At 39.0% G+C, this 21,599-nt stretch overlaps 1 protein-coding gene across 4 annotated transcripts in view; it reads right to left on the reverse strand.

Moving 5' to 3' along the window:
• Positions 1–841: 841 nt before the first annotated feature.
• The window catches only part of Klhl23 (kelch like family member 23), a 34,934-nt gene continuing 14,176 nt past the window's right edge, over positions 842–21,599 (reverse strand). The window contains exons 3-6 of one of the 4 annotated variants that reach the window (XM_071619102.1): positions 16,434–16,551; positions 13,395–14,609; positions 9,580–9,732; positions 842–1,872 (exon numbers count right to left, since the gene is read on the reverse strand). In XM_071619102.1, coding sequence (XP_071475203.1) covers positions 1,562–1,872; positions 9,580–9,732; positions 13,395–14,607 — 1,677 coding nt within the window. In that variant the 5' untranslated portion in view covers positions 14,608–14,609; positions 16,434–16,551 and the 3' untranslated portion in view covers positions 842–1,561. Of the gene's footprint in view, positions 1,873–9,579; positions 9,733–13,394; positions 14,610–15,527; positions 15,601–16,433; positions 16,552–16,889; positions 16,961–21,599 lie in introns of those variants that run through there. The other 3 variants (XM_071619103.1, XM_027946180.2, XM_071619101.1) reach the window with 3 other exon arrangements.

Here is a 21,599-nt window from a genome sequence, read left to right on the forward strand (position 1 = left end):
ATAGACATGCCCATGTTTCTACAGTCTTTCAAATAATTGTTTTTATATCAGTATACTTCATTATTTTATTAGCTGACTTTCTCTTTGACATGTAGATTTTTTTCTCATTTTTGCTATTACAAATAATGCAGACACAAATATCTTCATGCATTTACTTTTTCTTGTATAATTCTTTAGTTTAAAAATCTGTAAATAGAATTTATGGAGCAAGGAATACAGTCATTTTTATGGTCCTTGCTATGTAGTACCACATTGCATTCCCAATGCAACCAAAGGGTTGCATCTATGTAAAATGTCATCTGAAATGAATGAACTAAACAGTGATTGTCCAAAAGTCTGTCTGTTTTTTTTTTTTTAATGAGAAGTAGTTTTAAACTTCAGTATTAAAAGTGAAAAACAATTACTCTCTTAAAAAAAAAAAAAAGGAGTGTATGGAATAGACGGTCTCACAAATAACTAAAAGTTTTTATGAATTAACTTAAGTGGTGCTTCCTAGCTCATCTCAAGTTATGGCAGGTATAGGAGGGACCCTGCTACAGGCACAAGGGAAGATAGACAAAAGTGTTTCTGGGAGGCTTCAGTCACCCTGGCCTTCTCTCTAGCTTCAAGGCTTACGGGTATCTGTTTCTAGACACATCTGTAACCATCAGTGCCAGTGTGCATAGGTCAGGGACTCAAGTCACAAAACCTAGTTAATGACAGCTAGAAAATGAACGCAAATTTCTTCTCCTCAATGTATTTTCTACTATATCACAACTGATCTACACGCTTTCTGGTTCTAAAGTTCAACTTTATATGCAGAAAAGTATCTATACTTAAAAAAGGATTTCCCAACATGCTTACAGACCCCTTAACTAGCAATTTACATCAAAGCTGAACATTAAAAATAGCCTTCAGCATCAGCAAATATTTGACTATTTTCTCTACAAATTTTCAGACTTGCTCTTCTTTTAATTTTAGTTTGTAAACTCTGAACAGTTATAATCTTTTGCACAGTACTTTGTATATCTCTGATAGTAAATAAAGAATACTAACAATAAATTATATACACTACAGAGGAAAAAAACTAAAATCAGTCCCCATTCTATATAATTCTAAAGGGAAATTATTTTTTACCTGTTGATTTTGTAGAGGTAGAGAAGATTCCCTCTTCAAATTTCAAATTCCTGCTAGCTAAACAAAATCCTTAAGATACACTACCTGTGATTTCATAGGCTCTTAAGACATATTTCAGTATAAAGAATGATTTCTACCTACACCCAGTGCTGATGCTACCAGGAGATAAAGATTCAATGTAAAGGTTCTTTACCAAGTGTCAAATATTCCATACTACCTTTGAAAAGCACAGATTATAGGGGTTAACCCTACTGATTCATCTGTATATTTATGTAAGTTTTTTCTTGACCATAAAATACTGGGTTTGAGAATACAATCAGGAATTAAAATTTACCAATCTCTTATCACATGCCAGACCACAGTGACAAGTAAGAGACTCCAAAATCTGCATTCTTTTTACTACACCTCCAAAGAGTGATTACTTGGTTAATTCTGGCAGATCTAATCAGACATTATACACACAAACACACCCATGAGACCGCATGGCACTTGGAAGATTACCCACTATTTCCCACTTATTAAGATCTGGATCATATTTCTCAATGCTCTGAAGATATGTTCCCTTCGAGTAGGAGTATCCTCCAGTGACATAAATACATCCATTCATGATGACGGCGCCACACTCCATCCTCCTCTCCATCATGGGAGCTATTTCTCTCCATTCATTTTGCTCTGGATCATAGCACTCCGTGATTGTAGTCTGTCCACCGACTAGATAGAGCTTATTTTCAAATGGAACTGAGCACAATCCATATTCTTTTAAAAGGCAAAAGAAAAGAGCAATTTTTTATTAGAATAACAAATAAATGAGTTACCATGGTATAGTGACATAATAATCCTGTACAATTTATCACACACAAATAAAGCATTGGTGATATTTTGATTCTGACACAAACTACTGCACACTAAAGCTGTTATGGTTTAGATGAGGTGTCCCCCAAAAGCTCATGTGTGAGACAATTCGAGAGAGCTTAGAGGTGAAATGATTGGATTATGAGAGCCTTGACCTAATCAGTGCCTAATCAGCCTGCTAGGGATTACCTGAGTGGTAACTGTAGGCAGGTAGAGAGTAGTTGGAGGAGGTGCGTCATATACTGGGGTATACTTTTGGGGGTATATAATCTATCTCTGGAGAGCAGAACACTCTACTTCCTGGTGCCTGAGCTGCCTTCTTCCACCACATTTTTCTATTATAATGTTCTGCTTCACCTTGGGCAGAGCAATAGAATCAGCTGCTTATAGACTGAGACCTCTGAAGCAGTGGGCAACAAATAAACTTTTTCTCCTCTAAAATTGTTCTTGTCAGATCTTTTGGTGGCAACAGCAAAAAAAGCTGACTAAAACAAAAACTTAAAATCCAATTCCTGCCATCTGATTCAGATGACCTGTTCCCGTCTCTACCCATCATCCCTTGGGCCATTCTTTTTTTTTTTTGGCATGGGATCAAACCCAGGTAGCTTAACCGCTGAGTCACATCCCTAGCCCTTTTTTATATTTATATTTAGAGACATGGTCTCACTAAGTTGCTGGCTTTGAACCTGTGATCCTCCTGCTTTAGCCTCCCAAGCCTCTGGGATTATAGGCATAGATCACCACACCCAGCTTATTATTTTTTATTTTGAGACAGGGTCTCCCTAAGGTGCAGAGCACCTTGCTAAGCCAGCTTTAGCAGGCTGATCCTCCCACCTTAGCCTTCTGAGTCACTGGAATTACAGGTGTGCACCACAGCCCCTATTATATTTCATCATATCTTAATTCTCCCCATAGCACTTCTCATCAATTGGTATGATTCCTGTTCATTGTCTCTCCTCTTTCAAGCAGTGTAGGAGATCTGTCCTACCCACTACTCCATTAACAGTTGGAGAAGGACAAATGTCTGATACTTTTAAGGATTCAATACATGTCTGCTCGATCAATGAAAAAATTATAACTTGTACCCTCTTATACTCCAATGCATGCCCACATACTGTGAAAAGCTTACAGGTAAGCCCCTCTTTAGAAACAATGTACAAATAGAAATATGAGTTCTTCTTCAAGAATGGAAGATAATGAGGCTGGGGTTGTAGCTCAGTGGTAAAGTGCTCGCCTGGTACATGTGAGGCACTGGGTTTGATCCTCAGCACCACATAAAATCAAATAAATAAAATAAAGGTTAAATTCTAAAAAAAAAAAATTAAATCAAACACACACAACAGAATGGAAGATAATGCCTTATAAGTAAAGTTCTTGCTATCTAGGTTCTGAAGGCTAAGGAATATCTCAGAAGACAGATAGTTTTCTTTGACTGTACATACTGTTCAAGTTTCTGATATCTAACAAAATGATTCTTAAAAACTCACTTGTTCTAATTAAATACATGTAGAATTCTTAGAGGATTTAGTTGTTTCAAGTACCCGTGAAACATTGTTTACATAAATTATATTTATCATTCCATTATGAATGATTATAAAAATTAACGATAGGGGGCCAAGTGCAGTGACACACCTATAATCCCCGCAGCTTGGGAGGCTAAAACAGTAGGATTGCAATTTCAAGGCCAGCCTTAGGAACTTAGCAAGGCCTAAAGCATAGGGAGACCCTATCTCAAAATAAAAAATAAAAAGGGCTGGTGGTAAAGCACCCCTGGCTTAAATACCCAGTACAAAAAAAAAAGAAAATTGGTGGGTTAGTTGGTATAAGTGATTCCACGGTGAGTTTACTAGGCTTTTCTTAAGTTACTCAAGCTTACCACAAAAATCCTCGACTGGTAATCTTATTAATAGATATATCTTAATCTTCCCATAACAGTAAAAAATGTTTAAAATAAAATGATTCCTCTGAGTTTTTTCTCTGTTACCTAAATACAACACAGTATTGTTATTGTCAATGGAACTTTTTCCTCCTAAGCTATAACTGCCTTTTTTTTTGTCAATTTGTCTGAGCTCCTGGGGGCAAAGGACTGTGTCTTGTTTATTGTGCTCCTGACACAGAATATATCACAGAATATAGGAAATATTCAGCAACTATCTGTTAAGATAAATGGATGAGTGAATAAATGAGTGAACAATTTCAAATCAAGCATGGAAATGACACCATCTGTAATGGTTCCAAGTGTTTGGGCACAAATATTACGCATAAATACATGGCAGTCTGTATCTAGTGTTAATTGAGTGATATGAACAAAAGGACACAGGGAATCAGAGACAACCACAACATCCAATTGAACTGGTTTAAATTTTTTTCCTAAGGATGTTCTCACTGAAAGGATCTGTAAAGCTTATGGAGCCTAACTTCCTAATTTTACTGGAAAGTAAGGCCAAAATCCTGAGCTACTTGTTCAAGGTTAGAAGGGTCAAAAAATGGCAAAGCCAGGAGAGAACTCTCTGCCACAGGTGCTTCTTCTTTGTTATGTATTGCTTCTTTCTTTCTGTTTTTCATGCCTTCTTTCTCAGATCATCCCCTAATTCAAAGCTAGTTCCCAAAATTCTGCCCATAGCTATCTTGTTGGTCTTGCTCTGTGAGGCACTTCATTCATGCTCACATCCACTGGAATCATCCAAGCAAACAATTCCCAGATCTCAACATCCAGCCACATCCTTCCTCTTAAGAAGAAGGATGTGCAAATACACATCTCCCTTCCCCACCCCCATTGCTGGACAGTCCTTCTGAGTTATCCAACTAGCTCTACAACCCTACACTGCAAATGGAACTCACCATCTCCCCTCTTCTCCCTCTCTATTGGCTCCTCCATTGATACTCTGGATCCTCCCAGGCAACTGGCCACAGACCCTGAGATCACTGTCAACTCTTTTTCTCTCCAGATCCAGTCATCCAAGGAAGCAATCAGCTGTTGAATCTCTAACAATCCTCATATTTGCCCCTCTTTTCTGCCTACCATTTCTTCAAACTTTCAGTATTTCTCACCTGGTTTATTACATATTAATGTTAGCATATTTCCCTGTCCACTATCTTTCTCCCAATGTATGTTTTTTTAATAAGTTGTTGATTCACATCTGTTTATTTATTTATTTATCTGTGGTGCTGACAATCAAACCCAGTGCCTCATGCATGCCAGACAAGTGCGCTACTGCTGAGCCATAGCCCCAGCCCCCCAATGTATCTTAAAAGGAGTTCTCTTTCTAAAACGAGAGCTGAGGATGTCAGTATAGAGCACAAGTTTAGAAGGTACAAGTCTTTGCATTTGATCCCCAGAATCACAAAAAACAAATAACCAAGAACCACATCATTCTTTTGCTCTGAATACTTTGATAGTTCTACATTTTTAGAATTCTCCAAACTGCCCCTCAAAGCCCTCTGAACTGAACTCTCCCATCCTGTCTTCTATTCTGCCATCACCATTCCATTTGTTCTTGTCTACTCCCAAGTAATGGAATACACCTGAAACTTTCCCTTTGGCCTTCCTTCACTCAATTGACATCCTGCAGGGCAGCAAGAGTTGGGGAGGTTCCTCAGAAACCACCATCCTTAAGAGTGGCCATTTTGTAAGGCATAACTTAAAAATACCTACGGGGGGAGGGTTGGGGGGGTTGTGGCTTACTGGTGGAGTGCTCACCTAGCATGTGTGAGGCACTGGGTTCGATCCTCAGCACCACATAAAAATAAAGATATTGTGTCCACCTAAAACTAAATATTAAAAAAAAAAAAGAAATACCTACCCCTGGGGAGCAGTTGCAGATTGCCAGATTTCCCTTAATTAGACTCAAGTTCTCAATTTCAATAGCACTTCTTTGTATAGAACTTGCTAAAGATTATCCTGTATTACTGTTAAATGTTTACTTGCTACTAGATTCTGAGTTCCTGTGGCAGTAGAGATTAGTACTTAATCATCTCTGAGTTTTACATAATTATTAGAATTCTACCTTTCCCAATGGAGGGTCTCAATGTTATCCTGAATTTAATGAAGTTATGGTCCCAAGTTTTTCAATTATACAAAATTAACTCATTAAAGGGATTAAGATAAAAGATAACATTTATATTACCTTTTAAAAATAACACTAGTAGTCATTTCCTCCCCATCTAAGCAATCTCTCTACATATGGCAAGCTCAAAACGGACACTTCACCTTCCTTGGAGGTATTCCTGGAGTGTGTGTAAGAGGCATACCTTGCCATAATTCAATGGATGCAGATGCAAATGCCTTCAGGAGCTTACAGGACTAACTGATGAAGCATGTGTGGGCTAAGAAAAAAGCAACAGCATAGGCCTCCTGGGTCTGAGATGTGACCAGAAGTGGAGGGACTGGGATGAAATGGAGAAGGACATAAGCCTCAGCTAACAAGAACAGCTATTACCCAGCTCCAGCTATTACCCAGCTCCAGCGATTACTGCCAGGAAAGAGCACTGTTCAGTTGTCAGATCTTCCAATTTTTCTAAAGGCCAGAAATCATGATTTTTATATAAATTTAAATTTTAAATTCTGGTAATAAGCCAGTTCAAAAATATTTTTAAGCACAGAACGTATCATGCAAAGTGCTAATTTTTGATATCTGGTTTTTTACATTTTATCAGGAAAGAGTTCAGTATGCACCAAAATGTTACAGGAGGAATTCTATGTTCCTAGTGATTTACAAAATGTAATTTAATAATTTTGGATTGAAATTTTTCCATGGCTTCTAATACTAGGTTTAAGTCACATAGCCTTTGATTCTTTTTCAAGTGGCTAACAGACTATACGCAACTTGTTATGAGGTTCAAATGAGATAATAGTTAAGTACAGTACATGGGTTACAAGCCAAACTGCTGGACTGAACTTCACCTCTAACAAGCATTACCTGGCTAACAGGGGCAATGTCTCTGTGCCTTAGTGGCCTGTGAAATAACAGTACCTACCTAGCTCACAAGACTATTGTGAGGTTTAAATAGTACAATGGTTTGAATATGGGTAGTATTCCCCAAAGAACTATATATACAGACTTGGTCTGCAGGGTGGACACAGTGCAAGGTACTGTGGACCTTTAAAAAGTTGGGTCTTATGAAGGTCGTCAGGTCAATGGAGTCATGCCCCTGTAAGGGATTTTGGAACCCTGGCTAGTCCTGCCATTGTCATTCCATTGCTCTCATCAGAGGACAAATCAATGGGCTACCCAATCTAGGATTTGAACCTCTAAACTATGGGCTAAGTAAACCTTTTTTCATACAAGTTGATTAGGTATTTCATTATAGTAACGTGAGGCTGATAAATACAAACAGATTAATACATATAAAATTATTGGAACAGTTAAGTGCCTGGCACATTTTACTGAGTATGGAAGTATTAGCTATAATTCAATGTAACCTATTACTATTAATTTTCATAATTTCTTTGGTCATACCAGGAAAACAAAGTGGTGGGGAACTGGATGTGGTGGCATATGCCTATAATCTCAGTAGCTTAGGAGTCTGAAGCAGGAGGTTAGCAAGTTGGAGGCCAGCCTTGGCAACTTATCTCAAAATAATAAATAAATTTTTAAGAAGGGGCTGGGAGAGAATGTAGCTCAGTGGTAAAGGACTCATGGGTTAAATTACCAGTACTACAGAAAGAAAGAAAGAGAGGGAGGGAGGAAAGAGAGAGAGAGAGGAAAGAAGAAAGAAAAGTGGTGGTGAGCCTAGGATGATGAATCTGAACTGCTAGAAGACAGAAGTCTACATATTCCACGATGTCTTCAGAGCCAGGGCATCCTACAGCTGCGGTTTCTTCGTAGGTACAACCTGCAGCATATGGAGCTGCAGCACCAGATTTAGGTGTGCTCCACCTGAACCATGAGATGAGACAGATAATGTGTGCAGTGGAAGTAGCTGTACAGGTAGAAATCGAGAATCTGCTCTCTTATCGATTATGAAAGAGGTTATGGAATTAGATCATCAAGCGTATTCAGGCCCACCAATTTCAAATTTGACTCTGGTCAAGCTACTTATTCATTCTAAACCTCCATTTCCAAATATGTAAAATAGTGATAAATGATACCTACTCATAGAATCACAATGAGAATTTAAGATAATATTACAAGTAAGATGCTTAGCCAGTATCTGATCTATAGTATGTACTCAAGAGGATTAGCTATTTACTCTTATTCTCAGATGATTCAAGCTTGTAGATTTTTTTTTTTTGATCCTGCACTTTGATCTTTTTTTTTTTTATTGGTTGTTCAAAACATTACAAAGCTCTTGACATATCATATTTCATACATTAGATTCAATTTTGCCCCAAATACAGATTGCAGAATCATGTCGGTTACACATCTACATTTTTACATAATGCCCTATTAGTAACTGTTGTATTCTGCTACCTTTCCTATCCTCTACTATCTCCCCTCCCCTCCCCTCCCATCTTCTCTCGCTACCCCATCTACTGTAATTCATTTCTCTCCTTGTTTATTTTCCCATTCCCCTCACAACCTCTTATATGTAATTTTGTATAACAATGAGGATCTCCCTCCATTACCATGCAATTTCCCTCCCACCTCATGTATCTGTTTAATGTTAATCTTTTCTTCCTGCTAGGCTTGTAGATTTTAATTGCTCTCTCTAGCAATCCACATGAAAGCCTGATGCTCTATGGAAAATGATTCAAAGTAATATGATAATGTGATATGAATTTTGCCTAATGAAAAAAAATTTAAACACATAGTACAACTAGAATAGGCTAAAATTTGTTATTTCTGGGGCTGGGCATTGAACCCAGGGCCTCACAATGCTCAGCATGTGTTCTGCCAATGAGCTGTGCTCCCAGCCCAGCTAAAATTATGCTCCTCCTGAGCTCTTTTACAAAACGGTCAAAGATTAAAAGCATCATAGAGGGGCTGGGGCTGTGGCTCAGCAGTAGAGTGCTCACCTACCACATGCGAGGCATTGGGTTCAATCCTCAGCACCACATAAAAATAAATAAATAAAATAAAGATATTGTGTCCAACTACAATTAAAAATATATACACATATTTAAAAAAAAAAAGCCATCACAGAAGGCAGGCCATTCCTTATGGCAGACACGCTGCATATCACAGGAATGAGTGCTGAACAGTAACTGAAATCCAGAAAGGACATGCTTTAAAAAGAGGATAACAACAATCTCTTGCTGAACTTTAATCTTTTTGACTATTTGATGGACAAACTAATGCTTTTTAATTGTCTATAAAAAGTATGCTTTATATAGTGCATGTAATAAATAAACAAAAGCATGTAACAAAGAAAAGAAACACAAGAAAGAATGTAAGTAAAGAAAATTAAAAAGAAATCTACCACTTTCAACCACACAGCCTTAAAATGTGTTATATAAACACATCAAGGAAAATATTTTTAGATGTGATTTAATCAGAATATAATCATGACTACTGTTAGATGGATTATGAATTCTCTGTGCTTTAAAATTATACCCATGTGTAGTGTATGATAAAATTAGCACTTTCTATTTCTAGCCCACTCTTAGCCATCCCTTGTGCTGATAAACTGCACCAGGACATGCACTATTTGAAGACAGTACTTTGTTACCTGGGTGTGGACTGGAGGTGATGAGGCTCCATTCATTGATATCTGAATTGTAGCTCTGGACCTTGTCATAGGTACAGCTTCCTCTGTAGCCACAGTGGCCTCCAATGACATAGATGACTTCATGTAAGACACAAGCAGTAGCATTTCCCACACCTGTGTGTCAATTAAAATCAAACCTTTAGATCAACTGTTCATCCTCTTTTGCAATAAATACTAAGTAAATTTATTTATTTATTTATTTTGCTATTACTAATGACAGATGCAGGGCAATGTGCTAATTGCTATGAGGGATAAAAAAATGAAATAGGAAGGCTCTGATGCTCTTTAAGAGAGGATGAGACAAATAATTAGAACATAGTTATGAAATGGTAAAGGTGCCATAAAAAAGAGACAAACTAACGTGAATGTGAGAGCAAGGAGACATTGCTTTTGACTAAGAAAATCATAGCAGGAGGTAGTGGCATTTGACCTTGGCTTTGGTAAGTAGGGCTTGGCAAGCAGAGGTGAGAAGAAGCCATTCCAAGCATAAAGGCTTACTAGGCATGTCAAATAGCCCAGTTTGACTATGACAGGTGGTACTTCAAGGGTTGTCACATGGGAATTATGGCTGGCATTGTGAGTTGAAGCCACAGGCAAAGCACCCTGATATAAGCTTTTTAAACAGAGGACAGGAGGGACTAAAAAGGAAGACAGGAGTCAGAAAGATGTAGGTGCTGATCCAGGTGAGAAGTACTGAGGCCCTGATTTAAAAGGGGGCTTAGAGATGGAGGCAAGAGACAGGTCAGACACACAGGCCTTGAGTCCAAGACAAAGCAGACTGATTATGAGATCCTGAACCGGGAAAACTAGGAGTCCTTAATATCACAGAAAAGTATGGAGAAGTGAGGTGTGCTGCCACATTACTGTAATCCCAGCAATTTGGCAGGCTGAGGCGGGAAAATTACAAGTTTGAGGCCAGCCTCAACAACTTAGTGAGACCCTGTCTCAAATAAAAAATAAAATGGACTGGGTATGTAGCTCAGTAGTTCAATCCCGAGTGGTTCTCCTGGAGTTCAATTCCCAGTACTCCCCGCTCCCCCCCACACACACAGGTTAGGAGGAGGAGGAAACTGGTTCAGTGGGGGGAAGAAAAGAGGAATAAAGATGATGAGGCCCATTTTAGTTGCAAATGTCAGTTTGATCTTCTAACCAACTTTTAACTAGCACTGTTATGTACCAAGTACAGTTTAATCTCCTTGTTCATTTCTACTTCAAAATGAAAGTAGGCTTATAAACCGGGTAGTTATGATGAAAAAGAAAGACTTAGGAGTTCCTACATAACCAAATGTTTATTTCTTCTCTGTATTTCACATCCCTAAACCAAAAAAGGAAATGAATTTGAAATTTATCCTGACCCAAATTAAGCTCTCATTCAGGGGAAGCTACTAGTTTACTCCATGACTATAAAATCATCTGGGAAAAATAATGTTATCCTTCCCATAGAAATATGGAAAACTAAAATTTTAGTATGAGTCTACTCATCAGAACAGAATCTGTCAAAACTGCATATAAGTGGGTGAGTGTTACCTGCTCTGGGTTGAATGAACATAAACAAGAATAAAAACTTCAAGTTGAAAAAATAAATCTCTAAAATTTCAGACCGATCTGGCAGGTGGGGGTGATCTGGGGGCACTGGGTCTCCCATTCCACTCAAGGCCAAGAAAAAAAAAACACACATATGTCTTTTTTTTAATAGTAAATAATCTACTGCAGCATTGTCCTCTCAGCAAACACTGTTTCAAATATAATTTTTAAAAATTTCAGTAAGGTAATATAATATAAACTTCGACCATTAACTCAATACAGTCCAAGTATAAAATTCTTAAAATTGTTATTTCATCATTAAAAAATAGAAGCTGAAATATTTGGATTTCAGCTTTGGGTTTACAATCGCCACTAAAATATGTGGAAAGTTTCTTGTTTCTTTTGTAAGAGAGGAGTCAGGACATTCAGAACCACACTCATATCATTAAGTGATGCTCAAGCTTAGGCAAAGCCAAAAATCAGCAGCTGATTGCAACACATTTAAGCTAGCTTCTCCCATCCTATGAGCTATTGTGGCACCTGTGAGCATACCTGGTCCTGATTTCATGCAAAAGTTATTTTTGCCCTGTCAAAACATATTCTTCCACAATGACATTCATGATAAGCAGGCATAACATTTACTGAGGGTCAATCTGCACCAGACACTGTTCTAGGTGCTTCTCGAATATCAATTCATTTAATCCTCTCAAAGACCCCCAAGCTAAGATGATATCATACAGATGGCAAAACCAGGGCAGAGAGAAACCGAACAATTTGTCTGAGCCTCACCAGTGAGTAGAAAGTCCAGGTTTAGACCCAGGCAATTTAGCTTCAGAAGCAGTGTGCCTGATCACAAGACCATTCTGCTCTCAGGCTTCCTGCTTGTCATCCAAGGATCATACAAGGTCAGATTTCCAGACCAGGTCAAATTCCCATACCCTCACTAGTGTCAAAAAAGAAACAGAAAGGCCTGGGAAGAAACATTTGGGACAAAATATCACAAACTTAGTAACAACCTACCAGATGTTTTTGGACAACTCCCGAGAACCAATGAATAAATGTAATGAAATAAGATTTCAATTTAACTTTTCTCCCCCAGTGGGAGAGAAGTAGAGCTAATACATTCCCAAACACACCCGAAAATAAAATACAATTTATCCGACAGATACTCAGACCCAGTAGTGTACTTGGCTCTGTGGGCCACATGAAGAGGAGTGTGCTGAATTTCTCTCTCCTTTTTTTTTTTTTTTTTTTTTTGAGTACTGGGAATTGAACGCACGGCCTCACCCACACTAGGAAAGTGCTCTACCACTAAGCTATACCCCCAGCCCTCTGCCACTTTCTTTTATTCTGAGACAAGCCTGCATCAAACTAGGAGAATATACTAGTTAAATCCTATAGGGCACAAACCTTCTAAGGTTTTAAGGAAGGGCCTTTTAAGAAATTATCAGTATATTTTGAGAGAATAAAAAAGTAGAATATTAAAACACAGAACTGAAAAGTGTTTGATTTCAAGGTCAACTAAAAAAATTAAAAGACAATTCAATAAGACTGGGGCTGTAGCTCAGTGATAGAGTGCTTAACTAGCATGTGTGAGGCACTGGGTTTGATCCTTAACATTGCATAAAAATAAATAAAATAAAGGTATGCTGTCCATACAGAACTACAAAAAAAAAAATTTCTAAAGACAAATCAATAAAACTACTCAGGTCTGTCTCTTCATTTAGCCTTCGACTTAGATATAAATTCTTAAGACTTGAAGAAAGATCTAGAGAAAGGATGTAGAGTTAGTAAAATGGCTATACGTTTCCTTATATTTCTATTCCCTGATATTTCTTTTCTAGCCTGAGTAGCATGAATTCCAGACAAGTTGGGGGCTATGTTTTCATCTGGAACATTCTGTGCAACATTATCTGTATAATCCACTGTAGTTCTTGGAGAACATCCCAAAGTGATAATCTTTTTTTTTTTTTTTTTTTAGTACCGGGGATTGAACTCAGGGACATTCGACCACTGAGCCACATCCCCAGCCCTATTTTGTATTTTATTTAGAGACAGGGTCTCACTAAGTTGCTTAGTGCCTCGCTGTTGGCTCTGAACTCATGATGCCTCCAGAGCTGTGGAGATTACAGGATATGCCACGTTGCCCCACCCAAAGTGATAATCTTTTTAAAGTTACTTGAAAGAGAAATGACTTCTGGCCTAATCCCAAGTACCTAAAAAAATATAGGATAAACAAAATTCACATTTACCTTTAATCATGTTTGCAATAGGAATCCATTTCTCTTTTAGTGGGTCATAGAACTCCGCCTCTTCTGCTGGTGCCCCTTTTCTGTAACCACCTAGAGCATAGACACAGCCACCCAAAGTGACTGCACAGTGGTAATACCTAGCATTGAGCATTGGCAAACCTTCTGTCCATTCATCACCTTCACTGTTATAGATCCACACTGTATCAAGAGCTTCTATGTTATCTGTCCTGTAGCCTCCAGTTACATAAATGTTGGGTCCCAAACTTGTAACACCGTAGCTCTCCCTGGTATAATCTGGTATTTCTGCCCCTTGAATCCAAACATTTGTCAAAGGATCCCATATGTGCACCTCTGATAAAGGATGCCAGTAATAGCCTCCAATAATATACATTGTGGCTGTAGACCTCTGAGAAATCTCTTTATGCATGGGATTCAAGGCATTGTATATAAGAGAACGTATCTTATTTTCTGTTAGTAGGCAGCTTCTCTGAAGGCCTAATGCTGTCTTTAAATACACTGGATCTATATCTATGTTGATATAGCTTAGTAGATTATATAGGCATTCAATTCGGTTTTCTACGTCATGAGCAGTCCACTTAATAACTGGCTCTATGATAGCTTCTTCTTTCCAAACACTGAGATTCTTTCTGGACAAGATAAATAGAAACTTTTCAAGGCTGATTTCCAGAAATTCTTCTTGTTGCCATACTTCCTTAAACCTGGAACACAGAATTCTTCGAGATTCTTTCTCTAGTTCTGGACACACATGAAATTCTGCAAAGGAGTGCATTCCAATACAGTTATCAATATCCAGGTGCCTTACCAAAAACTGCTCACAAGCCTTCTTTACTGAAAGGAACTGTAGCAGATCTGCTGCCTCAAGCAGGCTTTGAACATTTCTTTTAGTTATTTCAATTTGGGAAGTGTATGCATAATTTACAAGGCCTTCCAGAATATCATGGTGGATGCCAGAGAGTTTTATTTTATTTTTAAATTTTTCTTTCATGTCAGCTGTGAACATTGCCTTAAAATAATTGCTGCAAGCAGCTAAAACAGCTCGGTGACAATGAAAGATTATGCCTGAAGGGCACTGAAGGGTAATATCAGTAAATAATCCATCCAAGTAAAATGTTCTGAATGCATCCAGAAAATCCACTGGATGAGTTGAATCCTTGAAAAGATAAATATAATCTTCTTGTCCTTTTAGAGCCATGGCTGCAAAAAAACATGAAATAATAAACATGTTTTCATTTTGCACAAATAATCAATGCTATTACAATCACTAGAATTGAATTAGTATCGGATATACTCCAAATCTAGACTAAGTTCAGCATCTCTAAGTAATGTACGCAAAAGGTGGATGGACTGTTTCATAATTTATGTGGTGGTCCATTTAATTTCAGGGTAGCTTGGAGCCGGAAATGAGGTCCCCGGATTCTTTAGTTCATTTGGGAAGAAATACTGATTTACTACCCCATTCACGCTTGCAATCTGTTTGAGGCTGGCGGTCCCTAGGGAGATCACACTCACTAGGTGTCCGACGGTCACTTCATTTGCCGCCGGACCTTGGCCGACTCGGCTCGGCCCGGCCCCAATTCAACCTTTTTCCCTAGCGCCGTCTCCCTTTCAAATCACATCGAGATGCCACAGAAGGGATGTGAGAGGAAACGAAATCTAAGAAAAGGGAAATCCTGAGGTTTTTTTGCTTAGGGAAAGACAGAAGGAAAGCGGCGCGGCCCGGGGACAGAGCCCCCAGCCTGTGCTCCTTCCCGGCGCCCGCCGCAGGGGTTTCCGCGCGCCTGGCGCCTGGGCCCCGGGGCCCACGTTCCCGCCTGGAGACCGCCCCGCCCCGGGGCCTGGCGCGGGGACTCAACTCCGAGGCGCCAAGCGCCAAGCGCCGCCCGCGGACCGGTGCCCGCATCCCGGTGTCCCGCACTGCGCACAGGTGTGGGAAGGCGCCTCGGGCAGCCCCACGCGCCGCGCTCGGCCCGGCCCGGCACTCGCGCGGCCATTGTCTGCGCCCCGCTGCCGCGGGCGGCTTCAAAAACCGCGCGGCCTCGCTCCCCGGCTCCCGGCCCCACTCGCTCCCGCCTGTCGGCCTCGGACGGTGGGTCCGCACCGCACCGCACTTACCTCCGCTGGCAGCTCCGGGACACGGTGGTGGCCCCGGGCTAGCGGCGAGCGGGGGCGGGGGCGCCTCCGGACCCTCTGACCATCTTTGGAAGTAGCGCAGTGGAGGCTGCCTGCTAGTGCAGCTCCAGCCCACAAGCGGCTCCTATTTTGGTGCCCCGGCTGCTCCCCCGCCTCCACCCGAACAGCCCCCCGCGCAGCCTGGGCGCGGGGCCACACGCGGGAACTCCCCCGTCGCCTGGCAGCGCAGCGAGCGGGGCGGGGCGGCCCCTCCCCGCGGGTTCCCCCGCAGCAGGTGGGACGGCTTCTCAGAGGAGGCCGCCCGCGCCGCTGGCTGGCCCCTCTCCCGGCTCTCTCCGCCTCTCGCACTCTGGAGCGTCCTCTTAGATAAACCGAGCGAGTCCCGAACGAAGACCGTCTAAGTGTGTGCGTGTTTTCCCTCCCTCATCAGCCTAGGCCCTCACGGTGGGGAGAGGGGGAGTGAGAGGGAAAGTGCGGAGAAAACCGGACCAAACTGAAGGTTTCAAATTGGGGTTGTCTTCAGATTGCCAGAAGTAGCCGCCCTTTCCCACAAACGCCATCCCACCAGGAGCAGAGCGCTCAGGAGGGAGCCATGGGGACGGATGGGTACATCAAGGGTTAACCTGAGGCTTTGAGAAAAACTCCGGGAGTCCAGAGCCAAGGCTAAGTCCCTTTGCAAGGATTCCAGCGGCTGTATTAGAGCCCAAGGAGCTAGAAGGAGCAACCGCCAGACTTTCTTGTGACAGCCAGACTGTTCACATAAGGATGTCCGTGTGTTGCACCAGAAAAGTTCGTTTTCGGTTCCAACAAAAACCAATACGAAATATTTTCATTTATCATTAATTCGCTCATTAGCAAGATTTTATTAAGTGCCTTTTCAGCACCTACCTGATAGGGCTGGGAACTGGTAATAGAGCTTTGAAGTGGTGGTCCATGGCTCCCGTGGAACTTACACTCCAGCCACCTTCAGGGTATGGAACTACACCACCAGAGGACCAGTGTGTTTCTAAGTATGGCCCAAGACAGAATTTATGAATAAATGGCCAGACATTACATAACAGAACTCTGAACCACCTATGAAGCTCAGAAAACCAAACCAGAACCTCTCCTCTGCAATTGGACCACAACAGTCAAGTGTAGGTCAACTACTGCCAGCTTCTCTATTTTCACCTTTACTTTGGCCTCAGGACCAACCAGAGGAAGCTAACTATGTTCTCCAAAGCAATCATACAAAATATCCCCTGATTCTTGTAGCCTGCCCCCATTTTCCATGCCAAACACCTTCAATCAGAGGATACCTGGGGCTTCTCCCCCACCACCATTTTCATCAAGCTTCTCACTTACCTGTTTGTCTTTGAGCCTCTGCCAAAGGCAAGTGATGATGAACAAATCTCTTGCTATAGTAAAGCTCTGAATAATTAGCATCTGTTTGTTCTCCTTTGGGTATTTTAGTTTAATTCCACGTATGAGACCATCATTAAAAAAAAAAAAAAGATTTTTGTTGCCCAGGTTAGACTCAATCTCCTGGACTCAAGCGATCCTCTAATCCTTCAACCTCAACTCTCAGTAGCTGGGACTAGGGGCACCACCCACCACTGACTTTGGGTTAGACCATCTTAAATGAATTATATGGAATGCTGATTATGCAAAACCACAAAAACCAACCCTGATTTCTCTGTGGTGGAGACCTAGGAATATGCACCTAATCAAGGACAGCAGGTAATTCTTGTGCAATTAGGAGAATGTGTATTGGACCCAAAATGAAAGAAAGCTGAAAGATTCAAGATTGCAACATCTGCTCAACAGGTAAGTACTACAAAAGGAAAGTACGTGAAATTTAGATTCAGGGCTAAGGTTCATCTCTGACATTTTACCTAACATACAGCCTGGAGCAAGTTACTAAACTTCACTGATCCTGTTTTCTGACCTGTAAAACATAATATCAATGCACCCTCAGCCTAACATAATAAGTTTATTGAAAAGTTAAAATAAAGGGGCTGGGGTTGTAGCTCAGCAGTAGAGCCCTTACCTAACATATATGAGACACTGGGTTCAATCCTCAACACCACATTAAAAAAAATGAATAAATAAAATAAAGGTATTGTGTCCACTTACAACGAATTTTTTTTAAAAGTTCAAATAAAATTGCAAATATAAACATACTGAGGACATGGTATATACATATTAGCTCTTATAATGAAGGAATATTTATGCTTAATTCTTCATCACAACATCATTTGGGGAGTTAGTACCTTTTTAACATTTCTTCAAAAAATTATGAACTCTGTAGTTAGTTGTAATTATAATTTGTCCTTCACAATTTACAGTAATACTATTGTCAGTATTGTTATTCAAGGACAATGTTGTGACTGATGAAAGATGGGACATTCCTTCCATTTTTGTCACCGAAGTGCAGAGGTGGCTGTGATTATAGTTACCAAGTTTGATGCACAGAAAATATTATAAGCTTTACCTAACTTACAGTAGGTGCTTCTAGAATCGTAACTATTTGTAATCAATGATTCACTCACTACATTGTTATTTGTGCAGCTATTTCAGATTGCTGCATGAACCAGTTAAAACTTTTGCTTCCATCGCCTGGTATCTCCTAGTTGTGAATTATTGTTTAAAAATACATATCAGGGGGCTGGGGTTGTGGCTCAGTGGTGGAGCACTTGCTTAGCATATATGAGGCACTGAGTTTGACCCTCAGCACCACATAAAAATAAATAAATAAAACAAAGGTATTGTGTCCATCTATAGCTAAAAAAATCTATTTTTTAAAAAACATATATCAGTGCATATTAGACTATTAGTCTTCTTCACTTTATCAAGAGAAGAGTAGATCCTGGGGGATATTGCCACGAATAGTTCCTCTTTACCATGTGCTTTATCAAAAACAAAAAACATTGCAGGGTCTGGGGTTGTGGCTCAATGGTACAGCACTCTCCTGGAACCCGTGAGGCACTGGGTTCAATCCTCAGTACCACATAAAAGTAAATAAATAAAATTAAAGGTATTTTGTCCATGTACAAAGTCAACCTTAGAAACTTAGCAAGGCCCTATGCAGCCTAGTGAAACCCTGTCTTAAAAAAAAAAAAAATGTTGTTGATGTTGCTCAGGCCCTTGGGTTCAATCCCTCATATGAAAAAAAAAAAAAGTGCAAAGGCTGATAAATTTGAGGCATTCAGAAACATATGGTCAGCATCATAAGTTAAATAAATGATACTATTCAAGAAGATAGATGTGCTATCTGCAATCCCAAGTCTTAAAGAAGTAAGTTAGAAATGGGGCATAAATGACTCTTGGCAGATATTGAGCTTGACATGGAGCTGATGTCTTGTTGACAGCACACTTCACCTTTTGAAAGGTTTCTAAAAATAATGATTTTATATGTTATTTTTACCTTATTAGCTAATCTTTCCACTAGGTATAGCCATGCCATTAAATGTTTGATATGCTGATTGTGATGCTATTATCAATGTGTGCAGACAGAAAAATTTTTATACTTCATTTGCATACTAGATTAAGCAGATTGCTACTGGCAAACAATGTATAGGTTAATTTATAATCTACCACATATAGCTGTGTAAATTATGAACTGTTTAATATCAGCTCCTGCCACTCAAATTATTTTAGTGTGCATAGTGAACATTGCCCTCAAAGTTAACATAACACAATAAACACAAGTATATTTGACTATCCTGGAGCTGAAATTTCTTGGCACAGCCTTTTTTGGTATGCTTCCTATAAAATAAGAAAGTGTGAGCATTCTAGTGACAAATACTTTTTCAAGTCCTAAGTTTCTAAATCCTGGTTTTCAACAAAGTGAAAGAGGATTTTTACAAAAAACTTGGCAAGAATTAATGAAAGGCATTGCTATAATAAAATCTTTGCCATTCCTTTCTATTCATCTATGTGAACACATTTTTCTCAGGGTTTACATCTATAGAAAAATAAACAGGAATATCATTGATCTCGAATGCTATCTCATTCCAATCAAGGATACATGCTCTAGGGTTGGGGGAGGATATATGCTCTAAATGAAAAGAAAATAGTCCCATTCATCCAAATGAAATAACTTTTGATAAATTTTTATTTTTGTTTAATTTATATCAATTGTTTTTACCAATAATAATTATAATGTTAATTAGGTTTCTGACTTTTTAATTTAATTTATATCAATTGTTTCATTGATTATAATAATTATAATGCTAATTAGGCCAGAAATTTTTGAATACTTAAGGATATAACAGTTAAAATTTAATTCATTTTCACTTTTATTACAGAGGTGAAGAGGTGATTAATACAATATTTTTCAAGTATAAAAAATATACAGATAATGCCTTTCTTTGAAAGGTTCTAATATGTGTGAATTTTAGTTACCACAGTTTAGTTAAATAATACCAGTCCTCTAAGAGGAGAGTTCAAACTCCAGTTAGTATAATATATTATTAGGAGTACCTATATAAAATACAAACAGTGCTAGCTCTCAGTCAGAGAATTACTACATAAATAACATGGGCATCATGATCTTTGTGCAATCATGTCTCTTCTGACAAAGTCTGTCAGTGTTTGGTCACTGTGCATCAGTAATTCACTTCACAGAGGCAGCAAAGCTTGCAGTTGCTTTACCACCTTGTCTGCTAGTCATATATATATATAAAACCAAAATAGGTAATTAAAAGAGGGTATTGGCAAACAAGGATGAAAAATACATCAAAGAAATGAAAACTAATAATGCTGCAAATGAAATTAGAATCTAAGATAAACTAAGTTACAGAAGAAATAGCTGCCTGTGGGCATATTGATGCTGCAACCAAACATGTAGCCAGGGGAACTTAGTGCAGGTGCACTTTGTGACATAAGTGAAGAAGTGGTCGTCACAAAGGTATCCCAGAAGAGCTGATGCTGGCAAAAAACTTCCCTTTACAGGAACTCTTGATATAGTTCATGGTAGTGTAGAGGAAAACATGTTGGAAGCTGACCCAAACTTAGAAGTTTAATACTTCACTAAGTCATAGAAAGACAGATGCTTCCAAATCCTAAGTCATATAACAAAAGAAAGGCAAGAACTGTTTAAACTACTTTTGATAAGTTTTTTTACAAAGAAATATAACATTTTAATTTTCAATGATTCCAATATTTTAAATTATGGTGCACTAAGTAAATATGTCTTTCATTTGCCTATACATTTGAAAGAGACAGTAACAGTTTTTAATATTCTGATAAAAAAATTTAAAGGTGACAGTATAATCATAATTTTCCCCATTATTAAGATTGCTTTGCACATTTTCAACTTACATGGTTATTTTATGGACTTCCACTACTGTAAGTGAGAATTGCCTGTATTTTTAGTAGGACAACCTTCTTTGGAACAAGTAGGTTGATAATAAGATCTCAAGAAAATCAATGAAATCATATTTTTCCTTTTTTTTAAATTTTGTTTTATGTGTGTGTGTGTGTGTGTGTGTGTGTGTGTGTGTGGTGCTGGATTGAACCCAGGGTTTTGTGCATATGAGGCAAGCACTCTACCAACTGAGCTATATCCCCAACCCTAAATTTTTCCTGTTTTAAAGAGCCTGTTTATGTGTTTTTAAATGAGGGATAGTGGATTTCAAATTGCTTTGCTCAGTTTGTTACTAAACAGATTTAAAAGCATTATTTAGTAGTCTATTAGAATGTCATTATCACATTAGAAATTACAATCTTGGCAAATATGTAAACTTAAATGAAAAAAAATTAATATCACTCTGAAAATGTGGGAGTACATTGTTTTTCGAGGTTATTTTGGGGATACTTGTGAAAAAATACTTGAAAGAACACTGATCTAGTCTCAAAACAAGAAATAGCCTATTACTATTTAGAGGGATGGTCATTTAAAAGATAACAGTTCACTTGAGAATATATATATATAATATGTATGTTTGTATACATATACCAAATTCCAGATAAAATTAGTAAGAGACAGAAGGATAATAAATGGGACCTTTCAAATTTCAAGCAAGAGAAATTCAAAACTTCCAACTAGAAAAATAAAATTAAGAGCACTGG

Source organism: Marmota flaviventris, chromosome 11 (assembly GCF_047511675.1).
Source record: "Marmota flaviventris isolate mMarFla1 chromosome 11, mMarFla1.hap1, whole genome shotgun sequence".
Lineage (NCBI taxonomy): Eukaryota > Metazoa > Chordata > Mammalia > Rodentia > Sciuridae > Marmota > Marmota flaviventris.